The 16258-nt window shown below is 37.0% G+C and overlaps 1 protein-coding gene across 11 annotated transcripts in view; it reads left to right on the top strand.

Annotated features, from left to right (window-relative positions):
• KIF16B (kinesin family member 16B) overlaps positions 1–16258 on the top strand; it is a 167316-nt gene that overhangs the window by 93045 nt on the left and 58013 nt on the right. For 5 of the 11 annotated variants that reach the window (XR_005604361.1, XR_005604362.1, XM_039570132.1 and 2 more), the window contains 4 exons: positions 3163–3324; positions 4147–4252; positions 4790–4840; positions 11509–11631. Coding sequence is in view for 9 of the 11 variants with exons in the window: in XM_039570132.1 (XP_039426066.1) it covers positions 3163–3324; positions 4147–4252; positions 4790–4840; positions 11509–11631 (442 nt within the window). In the remaining 2 variants the exon portion in view is untranslated. Of the gene's footprint in view, positions 1–3162; positions 3325–4146; positions 4253–4789; positions 4841–5818; positions 10251–11436; positions 11632–16258 lie in introns of those variants that run through there. The other 6 variants (XM_039570135.1, XM_039570133.1, XM_039570139.1 and 3 more) reach the window with 5 other exon arrangements.

Genomic DNA, 16258 nt, shown 5'->3' with positions numbered 1-16258 from the left:
CGGTCCTAAGGGGTATTAAATGACTTGCGGTTTCCTTATTTTAGGGTTACAAACACGGCACTCTATTCTTAATAAATTGATCACATCTATTTTGGTAATACACACTTAATTCTACTATTACACACTTCGTTGCTATATTAGTTATACTTCATTTATAATTGTGTATTGATTATATTCCTATTCTCCTATTGCATTTTTCTACCCTTTTGTGACAGCTCTTCTATTTGTCATTAAAACAGCAGTTAGCATGCGTCTTCCTCCTTACCGCTTAGCCTGTAGGGATTAGGCCCTTGTTCTGCAGACAAGCAGTTAGCCAAACCCATTAGCTCGCATTCCATTTCCTTATCACCCTAGTCTACTTGGGGTTTGTTTTTAAGAGCAGTTAGCGTTAGGCATAGCATCTCCTATTCAGTTATCATCATAGCCCCTTCCAGGGCTAGGCTTCTTGTCTTGCAAAAGCAATTGCGGTCGAGCATAGCAGCCAACCAACACCCAGCTTTTATTAATCTATACTTTATACTAAAGCACTTATGTTTAAGGAGTTCTATGTTTCATATGTTAAAGGAGCCCTGTGCTTAAAGGAGTCGTGTGTATCAATAGTAAGCCTATGAATTATATATGTTTCTTACTGTTTATCTAGATCCCATTATGTGATTATGTGCTCTGGTTCAGATCAGTGTTAACTCTCTGAAAATGTTTAAATGCAAGATTCATTTGAAGTGCTATGCAAGTGTAAGTCCATCATAACTAGATACTATGTTTTTATTTGTTTGTATCATATGGAAGCTCAAAATTATTTCACCTACAGGTGTCTTGGTTTGAGATAATTTAAAGGGGAATGCTCTGGAATGAGTTATCTCCTTTAAGGGTTCCAACAGTCCCTTTCCACCAATAAGAAATGAATATTAATAGATGAAAGTGAAAAAACAGTGGTTTATTAAGAAAAAGAATGCCAATAGTCAGGGGAAAAAAAAAAAAGTAAATAACTGCTAGCTATCGAACTGCTAGACCTCACCCTCCCACCGAAACAGAGACCCGAAATACCAGAAAATACCCGTTCCCGATACGGGCCTGGTGGGACGGCTTCGGGCTTTGCAAGACAAGATGGTGTCAGATCTGTCTCATGAAGGCAGGAGCCTCAGGGAGCAGTTCCATCAGCAGATGAAGAGCTTCCCCACGGCAAGGCACAGCAGAGCGGGCATGGCAGTCGAAGCAGCTGGACTGAAGCCACTCAATGTGTCCTCTCCCAGGCTCGGCGTGGTTAGCAGCGGCTGGGGCTGTAGCGGGGCAGCTCCTCTCCACTTCTGCCGGCATGATGCCCCCGGTTTTCGGACAAGCAGCTGCAGAATTCACCCTCAAGGCGGCTCAAACATTGCTACTGCAGTTTCTCTGATCCGAGGAAAAAAACCAAACCAAATTGGAAAGAAAAGTCGTTGCCTAAGCAAAGACCAAGCAGCCCGCGACGCAAATACCATGCTGTAAAAAGCCGTGCAAAAACCTGGGCGGGGAGCTTTTTAAAATGCCTGCACGCCCCGCTCCCACTAGACACACAAGATCTGCGGCTTCAGGATCTTAAAGATACAGTAACAATATTTGGCCTCAGATAATTATGGGCTTCAATATCATTATGAATCACCCGAAGACAATAGGGATGGCCCCCAAAATGATAATTTGAAGTTAACTTAAACTGGGATATGTACACACACATTTTGGCTTTACTGGCAGAGTTTTGGGGCACTAAAATGAACATAAAGCAACTTTAGAGCCATCTTTGAGGCAAGTGGCAAGGCACAGTTCAGTGTACTTATTGGTGGATGCATCACAAGGCTGACTATGTTCATAGCTATAAAAGTGATGTCTTCTCATAGTAGGATGTTTACAAACTAAGCTTTATTCCTTTAATGTAAATCTGATTTTTGTGGTTAAATTGATTTTCCATGGATGCAAACACTTTCCTGTATACATCAGCCATCTTTCATTCACTTACCCTCAGGACGCAAGATTGTTGTGCTGCTAATCAAAAGAAATAGATTGCTTCTGGCAGTGCTGCAAAAGTACTCTAAAACTGAAGTAACAAGTCAGCCTAAAAAGCTTCAACATTCATCATCTCTCTAATTTTCTCATTTAACCCCCAGGATGGAATATAGAATTGCACTTCAATTTAGATATGCACAATTGTAGCAGAACTTGTAGAATCCCAGCTTTGCATAGTTTCTCCTGTTTTTGCAAGAACTTATTTTCTTTTATTATTTGATTTCTAAGTAGCCTCTAGAAAAATAAATACTTTTAGAGACAAAAATTGTAATGAAAACGGGGAAGATTATTACTGTGTTACTAATCTAATCTCAGCTACATTACAAGTGAAGAGGGTGTTCTGCAGATTACTTTGTTATAATTTAATTTGAGTAAGTGATGAGTATTGCAATAAGTGCTTCTTATTTCATACAAAATGCCTCAGATATTTTTAGTCAGAAACACAGTACCCAATTTTACATATTGTATTCTGTGCATAAATCTGGGTGGAATTAAATTTATTTGTTAAAGAAAGCAAGGAGGTTTCAAAAGATGATTTCTTATCTGTATATATACAATAAGTACTAGATGTTTTATTTTGTAAGTGAATTTTCAAAAACATACATACAGATGGAACAACTGGAAAATGTATATGTGTAGTACACAATTTAAAGATTTTCTTATAGAGAAGTTCTGCCACATCAGTGTTTTATGTTGTCTTTGAGGTTTTTTTGTATTAGTGCTGTATTTTGACTTTTTAATTTTTTTTTTCTGTTTGTTTCTTCATTTATTTCACATGCAAAGATAATACCTGAGGTCATTGGTAGAGCTCTGTAAAAATGAGAATTTATTGAAGTGATTCTAATAGATAGGTTAGGTCTCAGGAGTTAATATTTAATGTACAGATTTAGATACCTCCTGCGATGGAAGTTATTGAAGTTGTTTTATTCGACTTAATACTACTGTTGGAATGTGGTTTTGAGCTGTCTCTATTTTCCTGTCTAAATATGCTTAAAGAACAATTGTGATTTTAAACCTTCATAAATATCAGTACCTACAATCTTATGTACATGTATGCTAGTGTAGGCACATTACTTCCCATCAGAACTATATGAATCAACTCTAAACCAAAGCAAATTACATGTTAAGATCTCTTTATAGCCTGGACCTGGAAATTCAGCAGCTGAAGCAAAAAATATACGAGGGTGATGGAGCTCAGAAAGGAAACCATGGAGTATTAGATGAGAGACTCTCCCATAGCACTTCCCCTACCAGCCCAACAAAGCCACAGCCACCACTGGTTGATGATAGGTAGGTAACTTGCATTCCTGAAATGGAATGCAAACACAATAGCTTTAGAAAAGAAATATTTTGAAAGACCATTCTGCCAGGGTTGGATTTGATTTAAATAGTGTGATTGTACTGAAAGACTGGTCTGGAAATAAAATTTATGTGTTGTATTCTACTGTAAATAACCAATAGCCTCATCTGTTGCACCAGTTTGTTTTAGAGTACAGGGTTAGGAAACTGTAGGCTGAAAGGTATTTAAATAATTTTTGACTTCACAGTTACTTGTCTATATGGTTTTGCTTCATATACGCTTAAGGCAACAAAGTAAATTAAATTGTCTTAAACCTTTTTTAATAGGGCAGCTGCCTTACATCACTAAAATCCTTAATCTCTGCCCTTGTTATACTTACACATGGCAGTTGTTAGTATCAGCTCTTGGAACATTCCTTCTGTTTGAAGATGAAACCTTGGGGGTTGCTGATATTGCAGCAGCAATGAAAGCAAACTGTTAAGTTACAGAAGATGCAACCCCAGCCTTCTTACATCTTCGTCACTCGTACCCTCACTGCCTCTTGTGTGTAGAGCTGCACTCATAGCAAGTAATTTGTCTAATTGATAACAAATTGTTAACCTTTGCCTGTTAGATGAACACTCGCTCAAAAGTCAGTGTTCCTTCCTTAAGGAGGGATACAGCTGGTCTAACATTAAGCCTGCCAATTAAGAGCTGTGCATTACTTAGGGTTAAAAGCATTTCAAAGAGCCTTTTAGTCAGTCTATCTTGATTTTTATGTAAAAATACACTTTTTTCCCATACATGCACACACACTTTTCTGTATCTTAAAGGATAAATGCCTTTATTGAAGAAGAAGTGCAGAGGAGGCTTCAGAATATTCATCCTAAAGCTGAGGATAATGATGTTAGTGTGTCCTGGTCTACAGAAAGTTTCAAGGTGAGCAGAAATGGGTGGGAGATCCTGACCTTCAATGGACCATGTCTAACCACTGATTTGGTTTTGTTGTTCAGTAATTTTCATGTTTTTCTGTGTTTACTTGCTTTTAATTCACCAAAAATTAGAAACAGTAAATGAGGTATGATATCAGTTTTTAAATTTTAATAATATTTTTATTTCCAGTGGCATTTTAATGTTGTATTCTGGGGGGGTTTTTTTGGGAGGAAGGAGTGTGTAAATGGCAATAAAGAAGTTTCCACATAAAATATAATCTTCATTTTACATCAGAAAAATTAAGTTGATGAAAATTAATGTTCTTCTGGATGGAATTTCATACTTGCAAACAAGTGCCTATTCAACAACTGATGACCTAATTGATCGAAAGAATGGGTTGATTGACTTCTAAGTCAGTGGTTTAATAAATATTGATTGTTATTTTCATCTATTATAAAGAATGTCTCTTCCTCTGAATACTTTTAATTGCCTTATACAAGAAAGGCACTTTTTAATAACCTCCTGTACCTTTTTTGTGCTTAGGATAATGAGAGGCGTAATAACAGCACTATTCAACGCAAGTTGAAGTATGAGGTAGGTCATAATTTGTCAGAATGAAATGGTTGTCTTAAATTATGGCATGCCCTGTAATTACACTTCTTAATGTTTAGCTGCATAATTAGAATTTTGAATTCACAGCAAGATTAATGGCTAACAGAGATGGCAGTGCATCTTACCAGCTGGAATCAAAGTGATTTTGTTTCAGATTGGACCTAGCTTTCCCTTGTTTGAAAGATGTGGTGTTAGGGTTGATCTTTCTTCATTGTTTTGCCATGATTCTTAATTTGGAACAGTGTCCCGTTCATTATTTTTAGAGGAGAAAAGCATTTAATGAGGAGAGATTGTCTGAATTCAGAATACACATAACATTTTTGACTAACAATGAACTGCTGTAGGGGTGTCTGTAAGTTAGCAAGAAGAACCAGGCAAGTTGTGTGTGTCCTGAAGGATTCGTACATGTATTTATGTATTTTTAAACTGAGGTTTAGACCCCTCCCACCATATATAGTTGTCTAACTGTTGCTTGAAACACAGTTACTGTCTTGGTGAGTAAATCCTAAATAGCTTCATGGATTTAAACTGTAACAATAGGAGGGCTGCAACACCTCAAATTTGGACTTTTTTTGACTTCTACACTGTCATTTTTAAGCTGTGTTGTACTTTTTGCGCTCTCTTGACTAGTATGGGATTACTTTTTTGTGCATGTGTGGGTAAAATATAAAGGGCTTACAAGTTTCTGCATTGCCTGTTGACTTTCCTGGGGTTTTTGAGTAAAGCAAATATAAACCAAGTGAAATGGATACTGTGCAACGAAAAAGCAGGGGTGGGTTGAAAAGATCAAGTATTCCTTAACCAGATCTCAATCACTTCTGTTGGGATTTCTCTCTCTCATTTTGACAGATTGTACTGATTTTGAATGGTTACATAAATCTAATCAAAATCAATCCTCAGTTTAAGAAATGTTCAGGTTGGAAGATTTTACAAAGACATTTTAATCTTCTTCTTTTGGAGTTTTTAACAGAAAAGTCAAAAGTGGCAGCCACACTATGGCTTTCCATTTCTGTCTAAAGATGGCAATTGTGCTTCTGAGTTGGGTGGAGAAAATGCAGGACTAAGAGACCATAAGAGGCAGAAGGCATATACGGAGATGGTGAATTTATTTTCCAGTTCTGGAAGATTCTTCTCCCCATGTACATCAGAGAAGGCATTTCAGAATGAAAGGAGTAACTCAGAACAGGAGAGCTTTGCTTGTCATTGTGACATTAAAAGTAGTTTAATTCACTCTAAAAGTACTAATACTTTCAAGAGTAAGAATGTTCCGTATCAGAAAGTTTTATCTACTTCTTTACATAGTTCTGACTTTAATAGCATGGCTTATTCACTCCGCAAGGTTAAAAATTTCAATCATTTTGATGATAAAATAATTACTTCTCCAGATTGTGACAGCTCAAGAACTGAATCTGATTGTTTCCACTTGAAACAGCTGTCTCCTGCAGGATCCTTAATGGGTGCTAATGAGCAAACCAGCTTTAGCATATCATGTCTTCTCTTTTCTCAGTCTAATGTGCATTCTGAAACAAAAACTTATAATGAACAGCCCATTAAACACAGTGCACCCGATAGTTGAAGACCAGTATAGTAATTCTCATCTTCCAACACACAGTGCCTCTGATTTGGTTTCTTTTAAGTCAATAGCTTCTTGTTTTGATGTCAGATGAGAACATGCTTCCAGTTTGGGATATCTTTTCAGTAAGCTTTCCTGCTTTTACAAATATACCAATAGTCAGCTGCTCAGCAGTGCAGTGGTTTCTAAACAAATTAAGGAGTTGGGAAGTTCATGTGACAGAAGTGAGAGATATGCTCAAGCAGTATCATTAATAAAAAACCTGGCATTTATAAGAAACTTGCAAGTAAATGTGTTCCTCAAGTCAGGTATGAATCAAGACATATCCCACCCTACTGATGGTGCCAGAGCTCATACTGAAAATGACTGAATCCCCTGTGCAAGAGGCTGTCACAATGTGCATAAGCATGGAGATCTCTGATGCCTTTGTGAGAAAGCCCCCTGAAGAATTTGCATGGCGTTGGAAGAACAGAGCTAGAAAACTGTTTTGTGTTAAGACAGAACTTATTTATTATTTGAACATCTGACATCAGGCATTTTCCTGATGTCTTTTTGAAACTTCAGGTCTATTCTCCGGAAGAAGTACTGGAATTTTTCATGTGTGCTTTACCTCAAATTTCTGGTAGGATGGAGGAGTTGAAAGGTATCTGTTGGCTCGCTGTTGGCAGTTGCAGAAAACCAGACCCAGAACCTGCTTGCTTGCTTTTGTTCAGTTCCATTCTGTACGTTGTTGTTTTGTCAGCTGAACAAGGCACCTGCCAGAATTCCTTGGCAGTGTTTCATGAGGTTCCTATCGGCACTATAAAGGAGATTCAAGTTGACTTTGCTGGACCGAATATTCGACTTCTGTGTTCTGCTGAAGATGGTTTACTCACAGTATTTACCTATAACAAACACTTCACTCAAAGAATTTGCAGTGACATAATGAGAAGTTTGATTATTACAGTGAATGATGATGTTTATTTAACTCACCAGCTCTTGAAAGATGGTTTGATGCAGATTTCATCAATATATCTCATCAGATATGAATGAATTAGTTTTTTCAAATGCAGTATGATTGTCCTGTAAATTTCAAACTGAGTTAGCTGATCTGGTTTACCTGCTCCATTAAAATATGGGAAGTATTAAACCTTCATTAGGTGACATTCTTGTACTGCTGTATACATCAGTGAAAGCAGACTGTGCTAAGCAGACGGTGTATAGGAGTCTTGTTCTTACAACTACTCATATAGGCCTCTTAAAGGAAAAGAATGTCTTTTTTTGCACCTAACATTTTGGATGCTTCATGCCAGCGATCACAATTTGACAGCCTTTGGTTCTATAGTTTGAATGGTATCCGTTGTGCAGTTTTGCCAGACAGAGAGAATTGCACAAAAACTAAGCTTGTGTTTTCTAGAAGGAGCAAGGTTGGACCTGATTTAGGAATTGGTTTTTCTAAATACCGTGAAAAAGAAAAAAATACTCAGCTGACAGTCATCCCATCAATTCTTCAAAGCAGTTTGCATATCCCTTCAGAAATCTGGAAATTAACATTCAGTTCAAGTGAAGAAGCCATTTGGCTAATTATGCATTTGACTAAATGTTGAAATCCAAATACGTTGAGATACATTCAAAATAAAAGACTAATAAATATTGATAAACCCCTTCCCCCCTCCCCTTTTTTCAATCAGTAAAGAAAAGGGACATTTGAGCTCTAAGGGAGTACCACAGACCGTGTACACACATCTAAGCAATAATAATTATTACTTGAGCGCTTGTATTTTGTGCATCTCTGATATGCTGTACATACAATTCCTTAGGAAAGTGAGGAAATTAAATGTTTCTCTGTTATATGGTAGGTGGATGAAAACTGTAATTACAGCTCTGTCTTCTGATTTCCATTTTGGCTGTGTTTTCTGAAGATACTATCTATCTTCATTAATGTCTTCTCTATTCCTCCTCAATTATCTTTTCCTTAATCTTTTTGATTATCTTTGTTTTCATGCTCCTCATTTACTTCATTCCCTTGATCTCAATATTTCAAAACATCTGCAGATTTTTAAAATTTTATTTTCATTGTATGCTCTTAATACTACAGATGTTTACAGCTTTTATACATGCAATTTTGGGAATATTAGCATTGACAATTCTCTTCTGCTTCAGAGTTTTACATTTAAGATTTATTGCACTTTCTTATCAAAATTTGTCACAAGTGCAAAAGGAGTTGTGCTTTAAATAGCATTTCAACCTTTGGTCATGCTACTGTGGCAAGACAGATGTTTTGGGGTCTATCATCTGTGTGCATGTTTCTCATCCTCTAACTAGGTAGTTGACAACTGGGGACACTGCCTGACTGATGGAGTGAGTTTAACTCTAGAGTTCTGTCCATGTAATGTGCTTGGCCTTACTTTCATCATCCTTTGCTTGCTTACTGATGGGGTTGTTGATGCCATGACATTGCATCTCTTACAGTCTTTTTGTTACTACATCCCAAGAAAAAATGTAGCTATTGGACATTAGTAGAAGATTTCCATTAGTCAAGGCTTTCTTCTAGCTTAGGAGTATTTTACCTGTTACCCATGTCAGATGTTCAAAAAATCAATAAGGTGTTGTCTCCTCTCTTTTGTTTCTTCACTTGTAAGGGGAACTGAATATCTTTTGAATCCTGTTGCTTGAATATGCCATATGCCTTGTTTGAGGAAGATGATTCTTGGCAGAAAAACCGGTGGTATCTAATCTGAAATTCTAAATTCTGTAAGCATATTGCCAGCAGAGGTGAAATATACTAAACAGAGTTAGACTTCAGTCTCTCTGCTAGTATAAGAACATTTCCCATTTGTTTTTACCATATGTTAGGACACAATAATGTAACTCACATGGGATTTAAAAAGAAATAGCTTGCATTGGGTAGGGAAGTTATGTCTGGAGGGATGAACACTTGTTTGGATAGAGAATTATGGGGGTTTTTATTGTTACATTTCTACTTCCTTAAGGAAGCCAAAAATGAGCAAGATGTGTCACATTATTTTGAGGTGTTGTGCGGGTTTTTTAACAAAGAATGTGCACACAAATGAGTAGACAGAGTAATATCTTCATGTCAGTCCTGCTCAGGAGTGGCTCCCTCATTGACATCATTAAGGCATTTCTTCTGGGCCTTGCCCGAAGTCAGCATTGAGTGGCACTGTCTGAGAGGGCTGTCTTGATCAAGGCTGTTAAAGGAAAACGATCTCTGCAACCAATTTCTTTTCTGATTATACTCCAAAGTTAAATGTTTGTGCATCTTGTGTTTCCCAATAACGGTTTTCCTTTTCTGTGCTTTTTTAAAAATCTAACTCAATGAATATGCTGCACTTTTATGAAAAGGAACTTCATAGCAGTATATTTTATTCTAATATTTCTACTGTTTTTACTATTTAAAGTAAACATATAAATCATTGTTTATGACTATCAAAGCATTATTTCATGTATTAGGGCGCGTTTTCCACAACACTGTGTTTGAGATTGTTTTCCTCTCTATTAGGTGTTTGTAATAGTTCTCTGAAAATGACTGCCAATAAATTACATGTTGACAGAGGTGGCTTCATGAGTGGCTTTATGGTTTTATTGCTGTTTTAAAGCAGATGATGTTGTTTTCAGGGCAGTGAACTCCTCTTTTCCCCCCAGGAAAGAACAGCTTACATTTCAATGCTCCAGAAATGAGTTTTAGCTGAAAATCCAGTAATGTGGGGAGTAATAACAGAAGACCAAAATGGACAGGAGACAATATTTGTTGTGGAAACAAAGATCGCTCAAAATATTTTTCCATTTAAACATAAACTTTTTTATGGTTTCTTAAAAAAAAAAAAAAAAAAGTTTGTGTTAAATATACTCTAGATAAAGTCAGTGGAACAAAAATTTGCTTTCTTTGGTTTTTCTTTTTCACTCTTTTTTAATGCTAATGTTAAGGGAAATTCCATTGTCATTTATAATTGACTGGCAATGAAATAACACCCTCCTCTTCTTGAGAGCAATGATGATGTCAAAAGGCTCTCTGTAACAGGCAGAGGTGTTTATGCATGAATTTCAAATTCTTCTCCAACTCCTACACAGTCTTATATGTCCTGGAAATCATCAGGAGTTGCTACAAAGAAGATGAATGTTGAGAATACAGTTACAGCTCAAGTGATGGATAGCAGTGCTAAATACAAATATATAACATAGTCATAACTTAGAAGTGATAGTTCTTCAATCTTTTTTGTTGTTGACTTATATTTGTTATGCTGCTGTTATTTTTTTAAGTGCCAGTTCATTAAGGTTTTCAGACCAAGTATGTTCAATGGAGCAAGTAGAGAAATTCCTTAAAGGCAGTTTCTGTACTTTTTCACTCTAAATGCTTATGCTACTTTTGGACATAGTGGCTGCAAAGCATTAATCTTTTCAGTTGCAAAAATATTTTATTTTTTACATAATTTCAGAGTTACAGATTCCATCTGGCTGTCAGATGAATGGGCCCTCATTGCAAATAACTTTTTATATTATTTTGTCCAGACTGTGCAAATTTTTCATAGTTGAGTTTTCTAAGACTCAGATATGATTGAAAAAAATAGTAGGAAACTGTTTTGACAGTGGATTGCTTACTTAATTATAAAATGAGTTTGAATTTTTAAAGTGTAAGAGCTTTCTGAATTTCCTAGACCCCTGCAGCTTTGCATGATATTGTGAACGTTTGTTATAAAAGAAAGAGACGTATAAAAATTAGAGTTAACTATGAAAGCTTGATTAATACACTTATTTTTTTTAAAGGGAGGTAATAAAAAGTCTTCTGCTTTCCCTTGTTTTTGATATCTAAGCTGAAAATGCCTTTTCAAATAAAGGAATGTTTTTTAATACACTTCACCTTAACTTTTGTATGCATAAAAAAATGTTAGGGCTTGCTTATAAAACAAGATCCACTTTTTTTTCAAAGAACTCCTTCATTTTAGAAGTACTTTCTGCCTCCTCTTTTCCTGCTTCTCTGGCCAAGAACACTTTCTCATTTTCAGTGAAGTTCTTTTCTTTTTTTCCTTACGTAGTGATTTTGGTTTTCCTTTGTTCTCCCTATTTGGTATGTACATGAAAGCGGATGGTCTGTCGTTCACTGGGAGCAAATCCAGACAACCTAAAGGACCCAATTAAAATTAGTATTCCACGGTATGTCCTGTGTGGGCAGGGAAAGGATGAACACTATGAGTTTGAAATAAAGGTAAGTGCTTATCAGTTGCTTTTCTTTAATGTTTTTGTTCCACTAAGTGCAATTTTTGGTTCTCCTTCTGTTACATAACTGGTCTCCATACTGTTAAATAAGAGAGGTGGTGAGAAGAATGCACAGTATAGGACACTATAAAGACAAGTATTTTCCAAGTGGATTGATTGTATAGAGGAGGCTAGTGACCAGACTCTTGGGGTGAGCAGTTCCAGAGCCAATGTCAGTTCAATTTGAAGAGTTCCAGAGATGAGGATTAAATGCATATTGGTTATAGGAAAGCCCTTTATTGAGATGCAAGTGTCGGCTATAGAAAAAAAACCAACCTTGAAATATTTACCTGAAATAATGAAAGCATGAAAGCATATTTAAAGTATTTTGCACATACTCATGACAAAGGCTTGCTTCCTTTCAGGCTCTCTGTGTTGTTCTGATTCTTCCCACTCTGCCATTTCCAAGGTGTTGCTTCTCCAAACTCCTGTCTGCTTCCTCTCCATTCTAGTGGTTTTCTCAGTTGATTTTCTGCACAGGAAAAAGCATATTAATTTTGTTTCGTCTGGTACGCAGCCAGCGTTTTTTCAAAGCAAGATCTGAAGTCTAATTGGAAATGTGTTCTCAGTGTGTGTGGACATGGAGCATAACTGATGTATATGGCATCAGAGACAGAGCTGGCAGCCTCCTTTACTGAATGTGCTGCCAGATGCTTTGTTAGCTGTTGTGAGGTGGAGGAGTGACCTTCCTCACAGTGTGAAGGACCATTTTTGAACTGTGCTCTCTTTTGAAAAGGTTTTTATTAAGATGGGAAGTCTTAGCTTTGTTTGTGCTAATTAAATTTTCATTTTAAAATATACCACACCATTTGTGGATGGAATACCTCCTTTTGCCTGTTGAACTTTGATTTTCTTGGGGCTAGTGAAAGCTCAGAGCCAGGGAGATGCTGAGATGAGTAAGTGCACATGAAACTTCCCCGAGGACTCTTCTACTCACCAGTAATTTTCAGCACATGGGATTTACTAGGCTAGGTAATGGTTAGTGAAGATGTTCAAAGTAAAAAGGTAGCTTCTCTTCTGAATATGTCGATGGATTTCTTTTCCAAGTATTCTCTCTTCATCGGTAAAACCCATGTAAGCCTCTACAAGATCTTAGCATGAAGGAGCAGTTGAACGAGTATGTGCAGTTTGACAGTTTTGGTGATGTTTCTTATAGTCATTCCTTCACATGAATCAATCAACCGTTAATGCTTTTTCCTTTCCCTCCAGGTCTCTGTGTCACAGTGGATTGCTTCTGCTGTAGTCAGGATTTAGCTCCACGCTACAATCCACAGACCTTCCACAAACTTTTCTATTTTAAACCTTTTCCCTGCAGAGCTCCCAGCTCTACTTTGATCTGTATTAATCTTCAGAAGCTCCTACAGTTATTCTGTAGAAAATTAGAACACATGGAATAGTGGGTTTGTATTTTTTTTTGCCTTAAAAATCAGGAATATGTGGCAGAGCGGGGGAGATCATGTACCTATTCATTTTATCTCTTCCTCGTGGGTCAGAATACCAAGACAGCTGTCAAAATAATTCCTGATTTCAGCCTTACTTCACTTAGTTCAAGTTTATTTTCAGATCGTCTGAAATGTATGTGAGTTATGGGAAAGGACTGAGGCGTTGTTAATCTCATTTCCTTTGCTAGGTCCCAGATAAGCTTTCTTCAGCAAGGTTGTTCTTGCTTTCAGGAGAATGGGTAGCTGACCTATCTGCATGTCATAGCACTTTGGAACCTGACGAAGTGACAAGTGATGATTGAGTTGAATTTTAAGACTGTCCCCAAAACTGTGACTCTTAGGTATCTCAGAGGTATTTTCTTCAACAGATGTTTCTAGTAATTGTGTTTGTAGTTAAATCCTGCAAATTGTTGTACAGAGGAACAGATATAATAAATTTCTGTATATAGCAAATATATAAATTTCTTCTTGTGACAAACAGTAGTAAAGATTATTTTGTTTATATGCCAGAAGAGAGAGAATGAGTTCCACTTTCCTTGGCAGCGTCATGGTCAGTTCATAAGTCTTTCAACCCTAACATACTATCCAACAATATTTTCTTTTAGTGCAGGTCCAGCATCTTGTCGATATAGACATGTATGGGAACAGGCCAGCAAGATATTCTGTCCACTCAGGTTCTTCCACTGGATACAGATCCTAATTAAAGATGTAGAGTGAGTCCCACAAGAACTGACTGGAGAGAATTCAAAACAGGAAGAAACTGATACTTTATTAGGGCTAAGACAGCACCTGCTTTTGCAGCAGGAATATGTCACGGAGCTGTTTGTGCTAGTCTGCTATCAAGTATTCTGTATGAATTGATGCATTTCCAAAAAAGCTTCTATTTGAGTGACAGTTTTATGTGTTGTCTTTAAAGACATGATGAAACAATAATAGCTTAATCAGGTCTAAACGTACTTATGTTAGAGCTGAATTAGAATGCCGGAGAACTATTCCTGTATTCTCCCCTTCCTTTCATGTTTTTTCATATCCTTTCATATGCAGGATATTCAGACAAGGCTATGCTAGAAACAGTGTGTGGGAAGAGATTTTGCATCAATAAAACCAGTGGCATCTGTTACAGACAGTGCTGATGGTTGCAGACAGTACCTATGAATGGCAGAAGTAGCAGCAAGGCGACAGGGAAGGTGGAACTCCAGCTCTCATAAAGACAAACAGGGTCTCCTGAGAGCAAGTGATGGAAACAAAGTCTGGAATGAATCACAACCCTGCAGGGATCCTCTGTCAATAGTGGAAGTTGTAGATAAGGCTTCTCATTCTTACTCAGCTTTCCCTCATTGCAGGCAGATGCACCCTAAAGCAGTGCTTTCCTAAAGATCCAGTTGCATTTCTGTACAGCCAGATGCTGTGTTGGATCTGCTCAAAAGGTCCGCATTTCTAGTTTAAATTTCTTTCTGAGTTTGATGAACTGTTGCAGAATGGGAGTAAAGCAGAGGCAGTTCTCATTGATAAGTAGTTCTTTAAGAAAATGATGTGTGCCCCATAACTGCCTAAATTAGTAAAAAGTCTAATATTCTGTCCACCTTATCAGATTAATGCCTTCAATAATAAATAGAAAAAGGTTATAAGAAATTTTTAGAAAATTTCTAGCTTTTCAGATGCTGTTTTCATAGTGTGAGAAACAGTTTCAAAAAGGTCCATTTGAAGAAATATGAGTTCTCATGATGACTGTAGACAGTTTAACTGGCCCAGATAAAGAAATTCGGCATTTCCTGTTTTTTTCTAATCTCTTTCAGAATCAGGTGGAATACTGCTTTTTTCTCCCCCAGTCATGGTTTTACTTCTGTTGCTATGGGGCAGAAAGAGGACGAGTTCTGTGATGTGCTTTACAGTGGAATCAATTGAAAATGCCTCCTAGGTTATTTTCTCTCAATCATCATGATAAGAAAAGATAAAGAGACAGAACTGTAATATCTCTGTTCAGATTTATAGGTTTTACTAGGAAATTGTGCCTTTGAATGAGAAAAACAAAACAACCCACAATTCTGAAGCACGTCTGGGATCACAGCAGTGCCTAGATGAGAATATTCCAAAATCTGTCTTTTGCAGATGTACTTAACCATACGGTTTTTGTTCTTAAGAACTGTGCTTTTAAGAAGAACAGAAGTTCAGAAGTTATTTTAACTGTATTAGCAAATTATGTAAAAAGTAAAGGGCTTTTCAAAATTGCTTTATTTGTTGTTCAAAACATCTGCATATGTCCCATTCCTACAGAGTGTATAGTCTGTCATACAGTTTTTTTTAAATGGGGGAAAATAATCCCAACTCAAACTTGTTGGATCAGTTGTAGGAATAAAAGTCCCTGTTCTAAAAATGCTATTGCTATGCCAGGTGCAATGTAATTCTCTTTATACAAGTGGAGTTTAATTCTATCTGTCCTAATAACATTATTGCTGTGCTTTGGGGGCCAGTTAAGACTTTGTTTAGTATTGAAATTAGTTTTTCAATAGTACCAGCTGTAACAACAATAAAATTTTGCTATTACCTGCTAGTCTCATTACAAGAATTTGGAAAGGAAAAGCAAAGTGAACAAAGAGGATGACACAGACCAAGTCAGGTCAAACCCAGCCACCAAAAACCAGTTCTCAAGCAGCACAGATGCATGGCTTTGCCATTTTCCTTCCTGTCCATCTCTAACACGTTACTAAACTTTGTAGAAGAAAGCTAATAAATAATTGGCCACAGGCATTTTGATTTGGGTAAGTTTGGTGCCACCCTATGACCTAGACAGCTGTCAAATGCACAGCCAACATTACATGCCTGCTCTTCCCCAGGCTGTGTGGCTGGAGGAGTCCAGCATGCTTTGTGCTAGGTTGCTCCTCCTTGTGTGAAAACCCCTGGGAAAAAAGGGGTCCCTTTCGAATAAAGATTATATACAAATGAAATTATCACAGCAAATTTTCACAACTCCTAATATTAAAAGACAGACTTAAAGCAAGAAGAAGGCAGCAATATGTAACGTCTTTGTTTTATGATTAGCTATTACACTTGACCATTGTCTACTGGAACTTTGAAATCACCAGTCCTCTGCCTTAATTATTCAGAACAGGATGGTTAATTGGTTAATCAAGATCA

The sequence above is a fragment of the Corvus cornix genome, chromosome 3 (assembly GCF_000738735.6).
Source record: "Corvus cornix cornix isolate S_Up_H32 chromosome 3, ASM73873v5, whole genome shotgun sequence".
NCBI classification, from domain to species: Eukaryota; Metazoa; Chordata; class Aves; order Passeriformes; family Corvidae; genus Corvus; species Corvus cornix.
This window is presented reverse-complemented; position numbering and strand designations above follow the sequence as displayed.